Source organism: Notothenia rossii (genome assembly GCF_949606895.1).
Source record: "Notothenia rossii genome assembly, chromosome: 2".
NCBI lineage: Eukaryota > Metazoa > Chordata > Actinopteri > Perciformes > Nototheniidae > Notothenia > Notothenia rossii.
The window spans coordinates 65,427,131-65,449,746 of record NC_136904.1 but is presented as its reverse complement, the minus strand read 5'-3'; the positions used below and the strand labels follow the sequence as shown (position 1 = coordinate 65,449,746).

The 22,616-nt window shown below is 39.7% G+C and overlaps 1 protein-coding gene across 1 annotated transcript in view; it reads right to left on the bottom strand.

Moving 5' to 3' along the window:
• Window positions 1-20,000, bottom strand: part of LOC307028280 (uncharacterized protein) — a 47,005-nt gene extending 27,005 nt beyond the window's left edge. The window contains exon 1 of the mRNA XM_079663168.1: window positions 19,750-20,000. Within this exon, the coding sequence (XP_079519294.1) occupies window positions 19,750-19,840 (91 nt within the window). The 5' untranslated portion in view covers window positions 19,841-20,000. The remainder of the gene's footprint in view (window positions 1-19,749) is intronic.
• Between the last annotated feature and the right edge of the window lie 2,616 nt (window positions 20,001-22,616).

Sequence of the window (22,616 nt, the reverse complement as noted above, 5' to 3'; positions counted from 1 at the left end):
TGTAAACATTTTCCCATTTAAACTGCTTCGTCCCAAAGGTAGTTTTAAAGATTTGGTTGTTGCTTAAAAGTAACTAAACATTTTTACAATACAACTACTTGGTTATGTTAAGGCAAAACAAACGACCTGATTGGGTTAGGTAAACGTGCATGCATGTTACAGCTCAAATAAGTGTGTTTTTTTGTTCCATTTCTCAAAGGCTTTAAGACAACTTTAGTCAATTGGTTTGAAGAATTTCAGTAGTCCCATGTTACTGTCAAGTGCCTTCACACAAACACAATCATAAGGCATTCAGGAAAAGAAAACTTCAAACTGAATTCATGCAACGACATAATCCAATAGCCTGCCTTTTAGTTTTTTTGGTTAGTGTGGAATTTCTTCAAAGACAAAAGCACAACAACATGAGAGTTTCTCTTTATCAGGTAAAGCTGTTGAAACTCAAAGCTAACACAGTGTTGGCAACGTGTCAAACATGTGGTTTGCGTGTCCTCTCAAGCTCTTTCCACTGCACATCGATCATGGTCAATAACGCACACTGTCACACTTGACTGAATGTGGACAATGTGATGCTTCGCTATGAGGCGAGAACAAGGAAGGAGCCTTTTGGCCACGGAAACAAAGAACTGGCATGAATAAACAACCTTCAAATGAAAATGGAAACATTGGAATAATTGGCAATGAAGAAAAGTTCAACCAATAAATGAAGACAGGCATTAAAAAAGAAATGTTTATGTAAATGTGACAGTTTTTCTTCACGTCACTCTTTTTTTTGGGGTTAATTTATGTTTTGTACTGACACTGGTTTTTATCTAAAGTGTTCCGTCACTTGTTTAGCAAGGACGAAAGAGGATAGCATGATTTACATGTGCACATTTGATAGATTATGTCACTGTGTTATTGTGCATTGAAATGACTTATCCTATACTGTACATCATTTGAACATTTTGAGCGGAAATCTAACCAACCTATTTTGAAAGATTTTATTATACTGTATATTCACTTTTTAGTAGGCAAAAATGCCTTATTTACATGCTAATGTGTATTATAAAGTTTCTTCATAAAATGTTACAAGTGAAAGTTTAAATATGATTTTAACATTGTCCGGCATGGCTGATACTGGCACATTAAAGCTCTAAATGAATGATAACTTTTAATGCGTTTTTGTCCTCAGTGAACATTATTTTCAGAAAGATGTATGGGAAAAAAATATTTCAATGTGCACTTTCCTGTCATTGTGCCATTTCAATACACCACGTGTATAATATACAGTATGTATTTGCAAAGAATAATACATCACACTACTGAGTCAGTCTTCATAGCCAGCCAGCCATCAGCTCCATACTGTATGATCAAACACATTCAACTCTGAGACATCTCCTGTTGGTGCTGCTTATAAGACACAGACGTGTATGTTAAAACAAAGCAGAAACTCCCATGCTACATGACCAGTGAAAACTAAATGTACTTCATCATTATTTAATCTCCACACCTATAAATATTGATAACGTCTTAATTCTTAATCAATGAACAGTATGACACGAGGCTGGTCCAAGTAAAAGCAGATATGCAGTGGAGGAAAATGTGACGTCAAACATTCCAGTTGAGCAGAGCAGAGCGGTAACATATACAAGAGGTCAGAGCACCCCGGTGTTTCACTTCAACTGAGCACACAGCCAGATGTGAAGCATAACTGTGGAGAGGAGAGACATGGGACTGAAACACAGAGGAAGAACATGAGGACTAGGGTTTCAGACGTATGTATTGGAAGAACAAATGGCAGTGAAATATAATATCTGAAGATGTGGGTAGAGGCAATAGATGTATCTAGAGTAAAATCGTACAAGCATTATGGAGGATGTCCATGTCTCCTCGACATCATCATCCTCATGTTTCATCCCCTGAGGGTTCCTCACAATACTACAACTTGTACTTTTTTCACAATCAATCTTGGAAGTAAAAGCCAGTGACCATTTAGGTTATAATGATTATTTGATCTCACTGGCAAAACGTTTCATACCCTCAATGTCATGATTTAGCTTGAAGTCAGGGTCAAGCATTGGAAGCCACATTTGTAGCCATCTTTATCATTTTACAAATTCACTTTGTTTGAAGCTATCTGTCTTACCTAATAGAAGAGGTATCTGCACACTTATATCCAGTTTACCTTGAGCTCTCAGTCTGACAGATCTTCATCAGAGTAAACATGACTCAACACTGGACAGGCAGGCACAACTCAACAATACGGTAATCGGTAATCTAATCATTGGCAGTATGCAACACAGCTGTGCACACCCTGCTGGTGAAAGATACAGCACTTGGGAAATGTAGTTTCTATGTACTAAATGTTGTACTGTGCTGATGAATAATAAGCATTGAAAATGCTAATCTTGGTCATCCACAGAGCTCACTGTCAACCGTTTTGATTTGAGCTCTTTTCCACCAAAGAAATAGGCCCTGCTGACTGCATGCTTTGCTAGTTATCCTGAGGAATGGTATGCATATGGGATATATTTTAGACATCTCATCACCTTAGTCAGAATTATAAAATGATGTGCATGGCTAGACAATAAAGGGTAAATGAGTAAATGCGTTTTTGTGATTGAGGTTGGCCAACAGTTTGGATAAATAAAATGCATGCTCTGCTCTGCTAACCGCACTGTCTGCAGCTCTCAACACATCTGGTTTCTGCCTCAGTGTGCAGAATATCTCTTCCTCTCCCTCTCTCTGGAGATGTGAGGACAGAATCTCAATCACAGGCCGCTACATTAACACAACATGTTGCTATCTATTTCCCCTCTGAGTGCAGTAACATCTTCATTAACAACAAGTGTTGCAGTGGCGGAGGAAGTGTTCAGTACCTTAAGTAATTTGTTAAGCAACTTAAGTACTCATACCACACACTGCAAATACTACAAGTCAAAGTCCTGCTTTGTACACGTTAAGTAAAAATACTTACAGAACATATAATCAAATGTAATGACCTGTGAATCTTGAATCTGTCAAATACAAAAAGCACTGCTGACATTTTTCAACTACTTTTGTATAACTTCAAGTATTAAAATGAAAGATACTCAATGCAGAAAGAACTACCTCAAATGATGAAATGTACTGAGGAACATCAATCATTGCCTTTCAGATAGCAGTACAGCATATGGTCACAGCTGAACATGTAACAGAGACTTTTCCTTTTGGAACATTTCTAACAAACTTACTGCAGATGATGGGACAAACATGCCCGACTGTTCTTCGGGTTGGGAAGGAGTCGCTTCATGAAGCGTATTATTTAAATGGAGGGGGGAGCAGGCCCGAGGCAGCAGAGATTTATTGCCTCCTCATTTTGTCTGACCTCAGAGCTTCACTATTTTCAGGATGCTGCTTCCACTCCTTAAACCAAATGGCCGCCGGAGGCTCCGTTTTAAATCCCACTCTTTCTTTTTCGCATTAGCCTGCGTTTTCTCATAACCCCGTCAAGCTCTCAAATCTCCTTTTCCTCCCTCTTATCCCTATCAAAGCACGCAGGCTGCTTTCTGGACTTTTCCTCCACACTCCTCTGTTTTTCGCTTTAAGTCTCTGTTCTTTTTCTCTTCTTTCCGTGTTATTCTAACGGCTCAGAGAAGTGATGCAACAGCCAGGCTGCGACAGGCAGAAGACATTTAAAAAAAAGATGTATACTTTTAAAAGAATTGCATGGTCTGAGGTCACAAGCTTGACATTACTGTGATTTTAGCTGGTGCTTTATTGTCTGCAACATATTATGACCAACTCCTCTTAAACAGCCTTAAAAAAAACTAAATGTATTCACACACACACACACACACACACACACACACACACACACACACACACACACACACACACACACACACACACACACACACACACACACACACACACACACACACACACACACACACACACACACACACACACACACACACACACACACACACACACACACACTTGAAGTAAAACAACCTTTTATTCTTTTTGAGGTTTTACTTTTCCTGAACCTGAAAAAGAGCAGAATAGATCCCCTTTAATTATCTTCCATACTTTGTAAAATAAATTCAACATGACAGTAATGACTTTCTCCATGAATGTTGTAATTGATTTCTACTTGACTTATTTATCAGTGGCTTAAATGTATGGAAGAAGCAGTACGGGGGAGTGAATGCAGGGCTTGAAAAGCCAAAACCAAGATGTTAAATGCAGAAAGGTGCATAATGACCCATCACTGCTGGAAGATGTTCTTTTAGAGGTCATGTGACGCATCTGTATTTAAAGTAATGCCATTTTGCAATTGGCTGAAACTCAATCACAGAGCAGATTTTATGAAGAGGCTGTAAAGAAAACCTTTTCTGAGCAGATGTTAGGCCAAAGATTCCTCAAAACATTAGGAGATAAGCTTGAGTTGGCGTAAGCCCAGCATCAACTCTGAAATGGAAACCATGACTTAACTCCAGGTGAACTAAAGCTCTTATTACGCTCTTATCTACATGGATTATTATTCAAACAGAAATTAGGGCATTTTCATTGTAACTAAAACACAGAGGGATAACCGTTTGGACAGTGGTAGTATCAGGAACGACACCGTGTCCCATACAGTATCCATCCCAATTCCTTATTTCTCACAGGGGTAATAATGTTTGTTTTTGTTTCCTGTTCCTGCCGCTCTAAACAGTTGTTGTTGTGGCGTCAAACTGCAGCCTTCTCCAGTGTGTTATTAACGGAGTTAAATGAGTGACATACACAACACCTCTGATTTTAATTAAGCCCAATTTGAACTAAATGGAAAGCTCACATTTGGACTTGAAATGCTGAGATCCTTAAGCTGGTCATTAAATTGACAGGAAAGTAATCTGCACCTAGTTTATAAATATCTAAGTGAAGCATACATTTAATAATTTCCTGTTTTTTATCAACTGTGATAGTTACAGTCTGCAGAGTGTTTCTAAACATGGAGGGTTAATAGCTTCTTCTCCTCAGGTAAAAACCACAGGGGACAGCTATTAGTTGAAACACTGATCCTTATTCTGGGATAAACAAATGAGCTCTGCTGTTGGTAGACACTGGTCAGATAAGTGAGCACAGAGAAAACCTGAGAGGGGGTTGACACTGTGAGGCCCCTTTCTGTGGTGACATCACTCATGCTGGTGCCCCAGGGGACACAAAGTATTTATCACACTTTCTCTTTATTGCTAAATGGAGCCCCTTGACGTGTACTGCAGCCTGCATTTCTGTAGAGGCAGATGCAGACAGAGAGGGGATGAGGTCAGAGGAGAACTGATGTGATGCATCTGAGCTCAGAGCAGGTAGGGTCAAGCAGTGTCCAAGTACATGGCTTTGGAAAAGGTTATACCTGTGCACAAAATGGGCTTTCACCCAACAAATGTGGGGGTGTTTTAAAAGTCACTAGAGGTCCATATGTTGAACAAATGGAAAGAATCCTTATCAAAGATGTTAGTTTCAAAAAAGATGCAGTGCGGAGGCATTATGGCTCTAAAAGGAGGAAGAGTTGCATCAGCCAAAAGTCAAGCAAAGCCATCTGGTGATGATAGCAGCAGAGAGAGCACAATGCATTCTGGTTGTTGTAGTTTTTTTTATCATTTGAGTTAATGGAATAACATTATTCCCTATCAATAAGAGAAAATTCCTAAAATATTTGCAACTTTCGACTCCTTAGTCAGACAATGTTATGTTTCTATGAAAGATAAAGACCATCTTATAAGCTGTGAAATACATCTTTGAAAATACATCTGGGTTACTAATTTGTGACTTCTGAAAGGCTAAATCAAATGATGATATTCCCAATTACTGAATACAATACAAATGTTTCTCTCTCGCACACGCACACACACACACACACACACACACACACACACACACACACACACACACACACACACACACACACACACACACACACACACACACACACACACACACACACACACACACACACACACACACTCTCTCCCACATCTGTATTTCCCTAATGACTGAAGGATGAGGGGAATATTCCCACCCAGGTTCTTGTGACACCATGGAAGAACGCCAACTGCATCAACTAATGGAGCACTCTTTAACCAGCATCTTGGGACTCTATTTGCAACGTCATCAGTGCCAAGCGGAGGATTATTTATTGGGCGATGTGCTGCAGTTTGTTTACTGGAACTCCGCCCCTCCATCAGTAACAGCTGCATACTTTATTCAACATGTCATGAGCAGCTGGCTAAGTCCTAAACATGTCCACCAAAAGGCAGACTCCAAAAAGGCTCTAAAGGAGCAAAGACAAAAAGCCTGCTGATCGAATGGATATAAACCATATATATCCCTCAACTATCCATAACATGTTATTCATTAAGTGGGTACTCTACACGGAAGAGGCAGGCATTTGCACCCAAAAATCAAACACTAATCGGAAAAAAACAATGTTTTAATCTCAAGTGTTCTCTCATTTGAATGTGAATCAAATTGTTGCTAGTGACAACAACCAGAGCAGAAACAGATGCTCTTCTAGAGGAAATTCCACAAGACTTCCTGTGCTGGAGTAGAGCAGAGTACCGCGATGTGCAGGGGGTAGAGGCTGAGTCTACAGAGAAGTATTTACCCTTAAATGACGTGTCCCAAACAATCCTCTGGGCTTCCCTCATTGCTTCGTCTCCCACCCCCATCACATTCTCACCCCTGTTTTTCTTTTCCCTCCTCTCTTCCCCTGCCCCGACTCCTCTCTGTCCTCCTCCTCCTCCTCCTCCTCCTCCACCTCCTCCGTCTCTTTGTTATCTCCCCTCTGGCTGCAGCCCTCTCGTAATAGATATGAAATGATGATAAAATGAAGTTTCCTCCTCTGTTCTTATCCCATGTTTAAAGCTGAAGCCCCTAAATAGCAGGGCACCTCAGTGAAAGGCTTAGAGACAAGAGAGGGAAAGAGATGAAATATAAATCAAGACGCAAAGTCTGTACTCAGAGCGTCAATTAAGCCCAGGTAAATAAAGCCTGGCATGGTGCACAACACCAACTTGAGGCATGTGTCGGTGTGGAACTGTGGCTGATTAAGTAAGGAGAGAATAAAGTATAGAGTAATTACAAGGTTATTGTGCAGGATACTGTGTCTCAAGAGAACCCATGTGGCTTTGCTTTAATTCTCTAGTATGTTTACAAAAGCACAAAGTGCTAGGGTTTGATTTCATTCATGTGGATTTTGTTTTAGAAATATGGGACTGTAAATTACTATGCCAGAATTTGAAATGGTTATTCTTCCTTTGGAAATGTTTCTAACTTTCCACAATGTACTGTAAACAGTTAAACGTTAGGGCAGTAAAGTCACTTGATTCATGAAAACTATGTGTTCTACAAAATTAAGTTTACAAACAACTAAATTGCAATTTCAATTATGTTTCTAGTTAAATGTATTTTCCCCAAGAATGCAGTTGCATGTGGTTAAGGCTGTAAACTGAAACAAAACAAAAAGGCACCAAACTTGGTTAGCTCTAAGCAGCACAACCTTTTGGTTAGTTTAGAAAAATATATCGTGATTTTGCCAAGAATAACTTTGTTTGTGACATTTTTAAGTAACATGGCGAACCAAAGGCGGTCACTTGTGGGAAAGTCCACTCTCTATTTACAGATTTATTTTCTAGCTTAGAATTTGAATACAAACTAATGATAACTAAATCACCAAATACATGTAGCTTTGCCAGTTTACCACATTCTCAAACACACTGTCTCCTCTGCAGCAGGGCTTTGCTCCTTTGGTGAAATCATCTAGGTTCAATGGCTGCCATGAGTCATCGGCTACAAGCAGACATTTCCATGGGTCTGGCTCTGTGTGAGAGGTGTTTGTTCGGGAACACTCACTGGACATGACGGCCAGTAAAGTTAAGGGCAGTACAGACTCGCATTGTGTTAAAATATGCACCCTTCTCTCTACTGAATAACTTACATCTGAACTGGACATCTTTTGAGACCGCCACATAGGAATCGGAACGAACAATGCCAATGATTTGCAAACCAGGCAATATAATAAAAAAAAGTCTTCTAAATAGCAAAAGAAACTCTTCTTCAGCACTTCTGATTCACTTTGTGCTTCCAGATGTGATGCTGTTCTCAGTTATAACAATATGAGTTTAATAGTAGAAGACATTTTTGAGAAACATCATCCCTTCTGTTGAGTTCTGGCAGTGTTGTGTGGTTAAGACTCCAGGGCTTTGTGTGTTGGAAGCAACTCTTCTCAAAAGCTAATGCATTTTACTTATGAACATGGAGATAATCCTTGTTGGAGCAATGGGAGATCATTTTTTGTAATGATTCTTTTTTTCATGGATCCTCTTGGTTTAAGACTGTATTCCATTGATCCAGTGGATAATATAAAGTACACAAGACAAGTCCTGATACTGAACAGGGGAATCCAATGATGTGGTGCAACTCAGTCAAGGCATGTATCATGCACAATCAACATCAAGTAAAACAACGTATCCTCATACAACATGATATGCTTCAATGCTTCCATCCTCATTGACCTCTCTACGCAGACTTGTTTGCTCTTTATGCCTCATAACCTCTCCTCTATGAATTTCTTGGGTGGCATGGTTATTTGCCAAAAGTTACCTATTTCCAAGAAACGTATTAGCCAAAAGCCTATTGACAATCTGTGGTAAACTCAAGATTCAGGTGTTCTTTATGTAGAGACGATTAAATCAACTTATCGCATGAGTGTTAGTCGACTAAGAATTTCAGCCCTAAAATTGATTTCGTGGGTTGTTCCACGTTGCATCACTTTCTGTAGAGATGCATAGAAACTGTGTTTGAGAAGAGTCTAAGTATAATAACTCCACAATTTTTCAGTTTAAAGCAATGCAGAGCCTGCTGTTTATGTTGCCTCCTGCTTAAAGTCACATATGTACTGTGGTTCTTAACTAAAAACTAATCACCTATACAGTCTAATGTTATTTATTTATATCTATTTATTTGCAGTAGTGACACTTCATCGGCTTGGGCTCCACTAAAGAAGGACCACCTGCATACAGAACTGGCCCTGAGCCATTTCACCACACTTATATGAGGCGTTCACCATCGAGTCAATCAGCTGTCCAACACGTTGTTAAGAGCCTAAACATAACTCAGGCCACATTGCTAACCCTTGTCACCCATGTAGCTCCACTCGTTCACCCACTGCAGATGTAATATACACAACCTAGCTACAACTTAGAATTTAGGTCGGACCACAACCTGCAATTATGGCTGACAGACACCATGTTGCGGCGTACAAGCAAGTGATGCTTGAAAGTCGGACTTGTTTGTTGTTCTGAAGAATGTATGACAAGAAGGCTACATCTTGGGTGTTTCTTGTTATTTAAATGCCATTATTTCTAAAGCAAACACTATAAATTACAGTATCTCTAAAGTTTAGCTTTGTCATGACAGGAAATGTTTGCATGCTTTTGTATGCTTATTACTGACAATGACACTCTTCTTTGCTGCGAAAATCACTCAACAGAAACTATAATCTAATTTTGCTGAATTATTAGCTGGCCCAAAGCACTTGGCCACAGAGAGAGGGAGTCCAGATGGGACCCAGCATCTCATGACATTGGAAGATTTGAAGCAATTACAGCAGCCTTTGAAAAAGTCACCAGGGGAGAGAGACACATGTTCAGAGGGAGAGCTATAGTACACTAAGGCCTGCCAACCTGCAGAGGATGAGCTCCAAAGGGCAAGAGTTCTCCTGACCTCCTGAAAAAACTACAAGCAGCTGTATCAACACTCACTGTACAGGAGAACTGTTCTTTTCAAAGGCATGGCGGTCATGTTTGTTTTTCCTGACATTTCGGGATTGATATTATTACTTTTTAATTGTTGAAAGAGAGATATTGTGAGTAGGCCTGTCGCGATAATCGATAAATTGACTTATCGTACGATAAATAAAAATGGACTCGATAACTTTTCTGAGCTCGATAAATTGCCGGTTACATAAAGATGTGACCAGCATTTTAGCCTGGAGCGCTGTGGCTGCCAGGCGCGCTGTGAGGGGCGGGGCTGACACACAGTCAGGTCAGGACACTCCGCCTGCACGTGAAATTAATAATATAGCGACAAGCGGGAGACAACGTGTGACTTACTCGCGGGGAATTTAAAGTGAAATGGAATTGGTTACAAAACCTAACTACACATGTCGATTCTCCGGTGTGGCAGTATTTTGGATTCAAACCAAATCAACGAGGCGAACCTACGGACTTGAAGGAGCCGGGCGGTGTGTCGCATTGGTTTAAAAAAGGTAGCGACAAAAGCAGGCAATACCACGCATTTTAAACCACCTAAAACACAACCACCCCATTCCGTTTTCCCAGCTGGGAGCAAACACGGCAGCTGGAGATGGGGAGCCCCCGCTCGACAATGCAAACATGTTGGTGTTCCTTGCTCGAAAACTTAGAAAAACAGATTTGGATATGGCCTGTTGAGGAATCGTGGTCTTTGACAGTGAACTGTACACTTGACTTGTTTTAAGGAGGTTTTTTTTGCTTGTGAGATAATGTGTGCTCATATTTATTTATTTATTTATGTATTTATTTATGTATTTATTATATATATATATATATATATATATATATATATATATATATATATATATATATATATATATATATATATATATATGAGAGAGAGAGAGCTCTGTTTTCCAGCCTGACTCTATTTAATTTATTGTTTTGGTTGTGTGTGATTTAATTAATTTATTATAATTTAATTAATTTGTTTTATTTATTATATATCATTTATATATTTTAATATTATTTCACATTTCATTTGCAATGTTGAATGTTCAATAAAAAGTTATGTTTGAAAGAATTGAATTATTATTATATATTATCATTATGTCTAAAATGGTCTTAAAACGGCGCCTACAATATTATCGTTTATCGCAATAATTTCCAGAAAAATGTATCGTCCAACATAATTAATTATCGTGACACAAATTAGTACAAACATTTTTAAATGGAGGATATTGAAGAAGCAGCATCTAGGAAATCCTTGGTCCTGCATTTCCCATGATGCAAGAGGATAGCCGGTTTTCAGGCCCTATTGCCTCAAATATGCGTACTTTTTTCGAAACCTCTCAATTCAAAGTTGCTTTTAAAAATAAAAGAATGAAAAGCCCAATCTGACATTATATTGATGTCATCATCATAAATCTGTAGTTGACGCCAGGCTTGGAATTTCGTCATTTTAGGGGCAAGGCCATTTGGCCTTTGGTGTCACAAATGTTTTAAGGGCACAAAGGCCATCGAGGGAAACATTTGGATTTGGAGCTTACAAATAAATAACTTCACTTTCTGATAAGTAAAACACACGAATGACATGGAAAACAAATCACTTTTTTAATATCAATAAAGTCAAACATTATAATCATATAGGCCTATGCCTCCTGAGTATTACCGTATATAAAATGAAATACTCTACTTTGAATAATTAGTGTTTGCTATGTTTTCTATCTACTACTTCTCCCATTCACAAATCCGAAATCAAATAAAAAAAATCTAAAATTCTATTAATATGTAATAAATATATTCCATTTCAGAGCAAAAGAAACAGCCTTTAAGGGTCAAACTCTGCACATAATCATTCAGCAGTGCACAGTGAAACTCCAACATTCAACTGTATGAACAAGCAATACTTTGGAATGCAAAAGACTGTGTGTGTGTGTGTGTGTGTGTGTGTGTGTGTGTGTGTGTGTGTGTGTGTGTGTGTGTGTGTGTGTGTGTGTGTGTGTGTGTGTGTGTGTGTGTGTGTGTGTGTGTGTGTGTGTGTGTGTGTACGAGTTTCTTTAATCAATTTGTTCAACTCGAGCGTCAAATTCGCGTGACGCGTTCTCTTGGTAGCCAATCAGCAGTGAGGATCTCAGCCACTGACGTTGAATCCGAGAACCAAAACATCAGCCGTTAGCTGTTAGCAGAGCTCACAGCTCCTTATATCTGTTCAGAAACTGAACAAAAGTTAAACATGTACAAACCACAGACTGTCTGTGTCATGGTGAATACTCAATGCTTTATTTATGTCTTCAGGACGTTGTTGTGAGTGTGGACGGAGCAGCTACAGGTTAGTTTAGCCTGATCGATCCGATCTCTATTCAGAAAACACAGATTTTAAAAGATTTTTTGCCTGCCGTCTTGTCCTTAATTCATGTTTTTTACTAACCGGTATCAGTATTTTGTTACTTCAGCATCATTTTTGAACTATTAAATCACGGTAAAATATGTTAATGTTGTTGTAGTTGATTTCTACCCCTCTCCAGCGCATCCTGCTTGAATGACAGGAGTAAACACAGCTGACAGCCACAGTGAAACTCGCGATTAGAGCAATGCATGATGCAGTAAGAGACTGGGGGCCTCATTTATAACGCCGTGTGTAGGATTCACGTGGGAAGGTTGCTTACATAGTAGAAATCCAAGAAATAGGTACAGGTATTTTCCGACATTTTCCGATTCACCTAACATTGCGTACCGGCAAGGAAAGTGCGTACGGCACTACCTACGCCGGTTTCCCTTTATAAATCACAATCGACTTGAAATGCGGTGCAGCTTTTGCGGGCTTCACGTAACGCCCATATTTGCCTATAAATAGTCAAAGAAACGCCCATTCATTCATTCACTTTAGAGGCTTCTCAATTCTTAAATTTCCCCTCCTCGACTCCCCTCCTCGACTCCTATCCTCGAGACTTAGTCCCGCCCACAGGAGATGCGAGCGGAGGACTGAGGAGGGGAACCGAGGGGAAGCAGCAGGCGGTTAGAGAAATGAGAACTCCTCTCCTCTGAGCGGTCCTTTTAAAGAGACGTCCATTAATGATGACAGGAGGCATAGCAGCCCTCTGTCTGATGGACAGATGTGTTCATGACGACTTATATATTTACTTTGAATTAATTGAGAGTGCGGTATAATGAAAAAATAACAGGCTACAGATGCGGACACACGCACACACATTTATTTATATAAATATATACAATTTAAAGTATGAGAGCACTCTCATATTAACGTAACACAATCAGAGACTGGATATATCCCCCCCTCTCTCTGGTCGCTGAAATGGGGAATTGAAATTACGGGCCAAAATAATTTACAGTATACAGTAGTAAGTATTAAAAGTATTAAAAGTAAGCAGAGGACACCAAACCAACTGAGACCCGTCTGTCTGCCGCATCTGTACCACACACACCTAAAGCTCCTAAAGCATAATCAGGCTACAGCCGTTGTGTATTTTATTATGTGAAGCACTCGATGGTCTTAGAAAAATATCGACTTTTTGTTTGTAGATATCTACTAAACTAAAGCAAAATAAAGAGAGTAGGCCTGTTATACCGAGTGATATATATTATACACACTGCTCTGCTTTCTGCACGGACCTCACAGCTGTTCTCTCTGGAAAACATCGCGACGCGATGAAAGCAGTTTCTAAAATAATATCCAGGGAATGCATGCAGAGCTGTCATTGGCTGAGATAAGTCCGGCCGTGCGTCACGCCTCCACCGTTCCCGGTAATGCATCCGTGGAGGAGCCATGGAGGACACATCAGTGTCTCCTCGGTTAGAGCTCCTCCAGAGAACCTCCTCGACGCTCGATCCTCAGTGTGCATTTAGATAAATGAGATGTCCTTCAAAATGGCGCGCTGAAATTCATTTCCGGGTCACTACCGGAGGACCGAGGAGTTGAGGAGTCGAGGAGGGGAAATTTGAGTATTGAGAAGCCTCTCATGACTGACTTTATGAAGAAGATAGCTGACAGAACAGCTAAAAAAGACATCTCACACCGTGTCAGATTTTGGTTATTTTGTGGAGGTCGAGATCAATCATATTGTTTGGTGGATGCAGTTTGAACCAGAGTAGCAGCATGGAGGTCGGATCGTCACCAAAATAAATAAATAAGTGGTCAGAAAAAGGTTAATGACAAAATAAATACACATAGGCCCTTTCTCATTTCATCAAATCCTCCTCCTCGACTCCTCGGTCCTCCGGTAGTGACCCGGAAATGAATTTCAGCGCGCCATGTTGAAGGACATCTCATTTCTCTAAATGCACTTCGAGGACCGAGGATCGATCGTCGAGGAGGCTCTCTGGAGGAGCTATAACCGAGGATACACTGATGGGTCCTCCACGGTCCTCCACGGCTCCTTCGTGGATGCATTTCCGGGAACAGAGATGTTTCAAAGATTCGTGACGCACGGCCGGACTTATCTTAGCCAATCACAGCTCTGCATGCATCCCCTGGATATTAATTTATTAACTGATTTCATCGCGTCGCGATGTTTACAGTGAGAACAGCTGTGGGGTCCGTGCAGAAAGCAGAGCAGTGTGTATAATATATATCACTCAGTATAAAAGGCCTACTCTCTTTATTTGCTTTAGTTTAGTAGATATCTACAAACAAAGAGTCGATATTTTTCTAAAACCATTTAGTGCTTCACATAATGAAATACACAACGGCTGTAGCCTGTTTTAGGAGCTGTAGGTGCGTGTGGTACTGTGTGTAGGTGTTTGTGGTACAGTGTGTGCGTAGATGCAGCGGACAGACAGGTCTCAGTTGGTTTGGTGTCCTCTGCTTACTTTTGATACTTGTAAATAAAACTTTTGGCCCGTAATTTATTTTCCTCATTGTAGCGACCAGAGAGGGGAGAGGGGGGGGGGGGGGGGGGGATATATCCAGTCTCTGATAGTGTTACGTTATTATGAGAGTGCTCTGTTTGATTCTGAAATCGTATATATTTATATAAATATATGTGTGCGTGTGTGTGTGTGTGTGTGTGTGTGTGTGTGTGTGTGTGTGTGTGTGTGTGTGTGTGTGTGTGTGTGTGTGTGTGTGTGTGTGTGTGTGTGTGCCGGTGCATCTCAACCGCCCCTCCCCCCGCAGCAACTCTATATCCACCAGTTAAAGGAAATACAACTAATGTGTTGTGTTATATTAGTTGTACAATTTACCACATATGGTGTTCTTAGTTTCCATAACTCCTGTGTTTTACGAGCGACTTATCAAGTCTTGGCAAGCGGCATAAAACACGATTAAACATGATAGTAGCCTATATAAAACCATGCTCGTATCTACAACCTATAGAAATGCAAAATGGCGTCAGTTTAGACGTAATTCTGTACTCCTGCTTACCGCATCATTTATGAGAAAACATTTCATAACAATAACACAACATATTCGAGGTGGTTTTACATAACATATCCGTATTTATTTATTTCTCCAAGTTATATTTTTGTGTGCACTGAGGAGTCGCAAACAGGCGTTTGTTTAATCATTTTAAGATTGGGTTTAATCAATTTGTGAAAATGAATTCTTCATATATGATAAATGAGAGGTAACATTTTATTTATGGTATTATTTCCACATATTTCTCTCCATTCTTCCTTCTGCCAACGGTTTCGCAGTTTCTCGTCTCTCCCGTTTTTGTGCTTAGTGTGTACGCATGGGTTAGAGTTTGCGTGTAGGACCGCACATTTTCCCGTCAAGTTAGTATTTTATAAATCACAAACATTGCGTAGAAACTGGCGTACGCAAATTTTGGAGCGTATATCCCTTTATAAATGAGGCCCCAGACCACTACTCTGACGCTTTCAAAGCAACTTCGAGGTTTGAACAGTGTGAAGGGCACAAAGGCCATGGTGGCCGTAGGACGTCGTGAAATTCCTACCCTGGTTGGTTCCTTCATTTATAAGGTTTTTTAAATATTAATTGACTGTAAACAGCACGGATGTTAACATTGCATTTGTTTTATTTAGGCTCTATCACAATCAAATGAAGGGGCCAATCTATTCCATGTAACTAGTATGACAAGCAGTTTTGTCACATTCTTAATTAGAATGAAATAAAGAGAATTATAGCGCTCGGGAAGCACTTCCCTTCTGTGTTTACATTGTGTCCTGTCATCCTCCCACAGGACAGGCTGAGAGGATGACAGGGCAGAGGAAATTAAGTGCCAATCAAGGACCAGGAAGTCTGTCAGAGGGGAGCTGTAATTGCAAGGCTTTCGAACAAATAGTTACTTTAACTTAGACCTGCGGAGGAGTAATGTTCCAGGAGAAAACTGTTTAGGCAAACCATGAGCCAGTAGTCTACAAACTTACGTCAATGTAAAGAAATATAGACACTGTATGTCTTGCATCCAGTTATCGTTCTCCATTCCCAACTATATTTTGAGGCTAAGCCGTTTTTCTTAAACGATATTCCAAATACTGCCAAAGCAACTATTTGAACATCTGGAAGTCATCCCCCCACCCCAAGCCTCCATTTGCTGACTGCGATAATTTGGTTTATAAGCGGTTCCCATGGAGCAGTCCTCCAGGCACAATCTTTATTGAAAATCAATCAACTCCTTCGTCTGTGCCACCAAGACACCCCAGCGTTCGCCACCAGACGCTATATATATCAGACCACTGTAAAAACGTTGTCTTCTGAGCGTGTAACTCAACACAATGTACAATTCGGTGAGCCCGTCCCCCTTAAACTCTGGGAGAAGAGAGGCGTGTAATCAAGTCATGCCACAAAAATGCGGCATGTGTTTCTAATCAGGGCCGTCTGTGGACCTGGTTGAATTCACATGTTTGGACGTTTCAGCTTTGGTAGAAAACAGCCCATTTGTTGCGATGTCAGTGATGTGGCAACGACTGGAACCAATTTGAAAGACAGTGACCTCATGGAGGTTTTGTTGATTTTGAATAGCAGATTTTTGCTTTCTGCTCATGTGTTGCTCACACAGAGGGAAACACACTTTGAGTTGATTTGGCTGTGTGAATATCCAAAATCAAGATGTTAGTAATGAAATAATTCACTGGTGTAACCAAGACTAAGTCTTTGATGCATGGCGCTAAGTGGCATCTTTTAAGATGTTTTACAGCTATGTCAGCATCTGGGAGGAGCGACGTTCAACACACACACATACATACACACACACACACACACCACACTTAGACACAATGTTCTCAGGGTAAAACTGTGGGCTGGCTTCCTGTTTTTTTTATTTTTTATTATTGGACCGAGAGATCTATTGCAGTTTTATTTTCCTTTTTCCATGTTCACATTGGTAAACCTTTCTCCAAATAGGATTTCAATATGTCAGCTTCTCCAGTTACTAGTTAACAGAGGTTTTCAATGAAGGATGCACATTATTTTCCTGGTAATCTGTACTGGCGTCACCATTTCCAACTGCTTAAAGCCTAAAGTCTGCTCCTTGATCTCACTTGCCAACTTATTTCCTTTTGCATGCAGACTTTGCCGCACATGTGCAGCCCACCATATGACTTTCATTTTGAGCTGCATAACTGCATTCACTAAAAAAGAGAATCAACATTTGTTTTAAAGACGTTTTCAGTCTTCAAAAGAACCATACTTGACTTAATACATTCTACAAAAGTCCTATTAATCAGATGTCTTTACAATAACCTTGTGGTCCTCAACATGGACTTTTGCTGAGTTCATTAAAAAGATTATTTAATGTGTAAATAGTTTACTGAGGAAATGAGACTGCTTGCAATTACTTATTTTCATCAACATTTAACCATACTCAATTTAAAGTTTCAACTTTCCACATAAAAGTCCCAATTAAATGGAGGAACACTGGTATTTGTAGTCGTTGGCGTTCACAATATCCCAGTGGTACTCTATTTTCAGCATTGTTTCGAAGGTGTACAATTGAGTGTGTCATATGATGTTCTCGTTGCCCCTCATTGGTGGTTGGCTTAGCATTAGCATTACTCCGAGATTAAGTTTAAAGTTTCTGACATGTGGTTTAAAACCCAACAACAGTACTTAGGCTTAAGGCAAAGATCAGTGTTGTTATACAACTGAGGTTATAAACAGTGTTTTCTTTTAGTTTCTGGACACCAAACAGCAAAGGTACTATGTTTGTTTGACCTATCCATCCAGCCCAACCTTCTTGCTACGGGAACTTCCATTGACTTAGATTAAATATGTTATGTCAAGACTAAGGTAATCAAGGAGAACATAAATGTCCCTTTATGATGCAATTTATTTTTATGGGAAAGTATAAAAACATTTAATATAACACTAACTAGTCATTTTGTGAAACACACACACACTCACACTGTCTCAAACTGCTAGTGAACCACATTTTCCCTTCGTCTACAAAACCATGAACTTTCCACTGTTTTCATTTGGTCAAAGGCAATCGCCTCACACACCACTGTTCCATGGAAAGAAGTATGCAAGATCAACATAGAGAGACACAGGCATATGGAAAACGGTTTAAAACAAAGCCTAAAATAACTTTGAACTAAATAGGACAAACAGATTAACATAAAGTCATTTTCCTGATCACGACAGAGCAGCCTAGAACAGCTATTCTTTCACAGTCGCGTATTTCTTTCAGAGATAACTCAACGTCCATATATTCAGGGAAAATGAATTCAACTGTAGTGTTACCCTATTTGTTAAGTCGAGCATTAGCAGAGTTAAAATATATGTTTGAACAAAACAGAAAGGCAGGGACAGAAATATTTGTTTCTAGTCAATAAAAGTGTGCATATAGTATGAGAGATGTGTTGGGCCCTTTGCTGCATTCACCACAGGGTGGTGCTCTATCTGATGCGACACTATCACACAGCTGTCTCTGCTTAATGTGAATTTACGGAGTAAAGCCAACTTATTTTAGTTGATGATATAATGTCAAAGAAAACTTAAATTATCCAGATGTATCCATAGGTTTTAAAACAATAAACAGTACTGTCTGTGTGGCACTGCTTAACTCAACTCTTCATCAGGGGCCAATCAAATTAACTTTCCAGTGATCAGTGTGGCCCATGACATCATATGTAGAAACAACACAGTCCCTGTAACGACACACCAGATCAAACACTCAGTTGGGGAAAAAAAGGGGGAAGCACAGTTCAAGTAAAACAAGAACACTCAGGTGTTCTAGCTCTATGTGTTGCCAGCTGAAGGCCTCAGCAGCACAGAGTGAGTCAGAGGCTCCAACAGCATCTCTCCTCCAATGTCTCCTCACATCTGGCCTGAATTAACATGCAGTCTGTGTTCCCTCAGAGGCGCGCAAGCGCTGGTGCTGAAATCCTTTCTGCAGATGTACAATGTAAGTCCGAAGTGGAAGAAAATGGCTGTGGTAACACTTAATGAATGTTCCAAAGTGGTGAAGTAGTCCAAGAGTAACGCAAAACCACAAAGGTGCTCATTTCCCCTCCACTGCACATTTTCAGTGCTTGAGGGTGACATCACTTGCAATCACTGACACATGTCCACAGGACTGTTCCCTGACATAAAGGGCTTGTTCCTCTATTGCAGATAATCCACATAAGAGCTACCATTATCTATTTTAAATCTTCACTAAGCTAGTCTTTAATAACTAGGTAGGTTTTGTCTCACTCATCTCTACCAGAGATCTTACCCACATGTTGCGTGCAGTAACTACATTTTCAGCTGTTGTCCTGTAAAACCACAATTCGTAACAAGGCAGTAGTGAACATCAAGTTACCATGTAAGGAGAAGTGACTGTAGCAAAAAGATCCAATGTTTGGTGTAGGAAGTTAACAATGTGTAATAAAAGGTCTTATCAAGAATGAGTTCTCCTTTAATCAAGAGCCAACAGGCAAAAACAATGACATTGAACTACTTAATCCAACTGCTCACTAGTCCAAGACAATGTCCAGTCCATTCAAAGGGCAACCATCAGCCACCATCACACATTATATTCAACACAATTGGGTGTTACAATAAACAGCAGATGAGTTCACTTACCACTAGTTGCGTCTTGACATGTAACAATCAAAACCTGAGCGACGGAGACCACCAGAAAAAGGAAACTCCTTAAATGCACAAAACCCATCATGTTTATAAAAAAGACATGAGCCTTTCTTGTGCGTAAAGCAAGAGGAAAAAGGATGAAAAGGAAAAACAAATGTTCAGGTTATCACTGCACCAACATGAATTCAAGAGTAGCTCTCCTTGTAAGCAGCAAGCAGACCCAGCCCCGACTGCGTGAGTGCTTTTTTGTGTAGTTACAGCTTTAAATGAGAAGAATGCTGGCCAGCCTAATTTTCCTCCCCCTTTTGTCAGCCTTCTCCCATAACCATCCTCTCACAGGCCTTTGTGGCTGTGGGAGAACTACACCCATGTTCACAAGTTCTCATACTTTCCTGCGTTTCTTTCTGTCTAGTTATCTCACAATGTATTAGTATTAAAAAAACAGTAAAAGATGCAAGGGAGCAGATAAGGAAAAAGGACATTGGCTTATCTTGAGGTGTCACAGATTTTTTGACTCTTTTCAGAAGTGGTTGCTAAGTAAGATCATAAAACCGCTGTTTTATTGCCATCTCTGGGGCACCAAACAAGACCCACAGTAAGATCAGAAACCCTTTTTACTGGCCAATAAAAAGCAAGAATAGAGTTTATAACAACTCTTTTTCTGATGAGAAATTGTAGTGAAGTAATTTAAACACACAAGCTTGTCTGTTAATTGTTTTATTTTTGTATTCTGTAGCATCTCTTTAGCTACAAGCAACGTGCAGAAAATCAGACAAAAACCAAAGTGAAACTGTGTGTGACGGTCACTGTGGGTGGTCAAGACTGTAGGTGGTCAAGATTGGGAATCCAGAGTTTAAATTTAGAGAGGAATCTGAGGTCAACAACACCTCTTGATTTATGGCGACAACATGGAATCTACAGAGAGTGATAATACTTTATAAAATCTGATAAGAGTGAAATAGTTTGGATACCTACTGTAAAGGTAAAAGTAGCCCAGTGAAATGTGTCTGATAGATAGTTTCAGTTTGTGTAAAGTTCTTAAACTGAACCCTTACATATAATAATACGAAAAAGGCTGATATTCAACACAATCTGATGTTTTTTCGGTCATTGCCAACACATATCATGTCATTCGAAATCCAATCTTCATGCCAGATACAGGCAGACACATAACATTTATAGATTCAACTCCTAATTTGACCCCGCCTCCTACAAGTGAGACTACTTGGAATGATGAGCCATTCCTTCTCCTCCCAAAAGTCATTCAGGAATCTGTTTCTACTTCAGTTCTCTAAGTCAATGAGAATGGTTTGCAGACAAGCCATTGATTCATCTATTGGAAAATGAATGTAGGAGGGAAAAAAAGAGCAGTGGAAGGATTCCCTCCAGAGCAGTTTTTCTCTGTCTCATTCAGTCGTGGTGAATCATGGTAAGGAAGTCCTGGATACGAACATATTACCAATGCTTCACATTTAAAGCCAACACAAGTAACGAGATTGTACAGTAGTAACTGTTCAAACCTTTGTTTTTCAGCTGTTATTTATAGTAAAACAAACTGGTTTATTTCAACTGAGATGACACCAAGAATGTTCACCTTAACCACACTAACATGATCCCCTTTAACCCTCCTGTTGTCTTCGGGTCAAATCTGACCGATTTACTATTTTCATCAATCATTACATTGCATTTAGCTGACGCTTTTATCCAAAGCAACTTACAATAAGTGCGTTCGACCAACAAAGTACAAACTTGAAGAAAACGGAATCATATAAGTACATCAGGTTTCATAGAGCTAAAACATTTCAAGTGCTACTCAACTGGCTTTAGATAAGCCAGTCCTTTATTAGTATATAACTGCTTTGTTAATAGTTCTATCGCTTGAAGTGGAGTCGAAATCATGACTTTTTAGTTTTACATTCGATTGCATTAAGGCTTTATGATATCCTTCACAGTAGACATTTGAACATACACAATTGCTGATCACCACTTTCATTGAATTTTGGATGATTTAGTCAACTTTGTAACACCCATGGTGTTCCCGTTCAAAAATGGCCGCCATAAAGAAAAGGAATTAGTAACCATCCGGATCAGATCAAACACACACACAAATACCCACACACACATACTCTAGATGTGCCCCCGCCTTATATGCCCAATCCCCCCATGTGAATCACACCTGGCACTCACAAACACACACAAACACACACACAGAACAATTTGACACATTTCCCGCTCTTATGTGCCCATCCCCCCACATGGATCACACCTGGCACACAATACATGTTCAGATTCTTTGTATATTTATTTACTGCAGTTTTTCATGTATACCAGTAGCCTGATACAATATTTACAGTTTGAAAGGATGTTAAATGAAATTTGGTGATGATTAATGGTTTTTGTGTTAATGTAATAGCAGTTCAAACAGGACCGGTCAAATTTGACCGCAAACACCAAAGTAAGGAGGGGAAAACTAAGGCAATAGGAGGGTTAAGGACATTTAGCAGGACATGTTTCATTCCCAACTTGTCTGATACAGATTTCAGCACAGTTTGAACATGTGGTTAACATTGTCAATTCAAACAATCAACTTGGTAAGGTTAAGAAAATATCAAATTTGGGTTCAAATGGGTGTTAAGTAACTTACGTAAAGTATGAAAGTAAAGTAGCCAGCGCTAATCATTATATACGGACACATTGCTGCAGTTTAAAACACATTGTTAATGTTATGAATAAAAAAAGATAGCTGGCAAAATAACTAATGTATAAACAATATAAAAGGTGTTGGTTAATAAAAGTAAGTTCATGACATAAATTGAGCACATGGAACACCGAGAGCCGCCCTTCCATCCATCCAGTCCTCC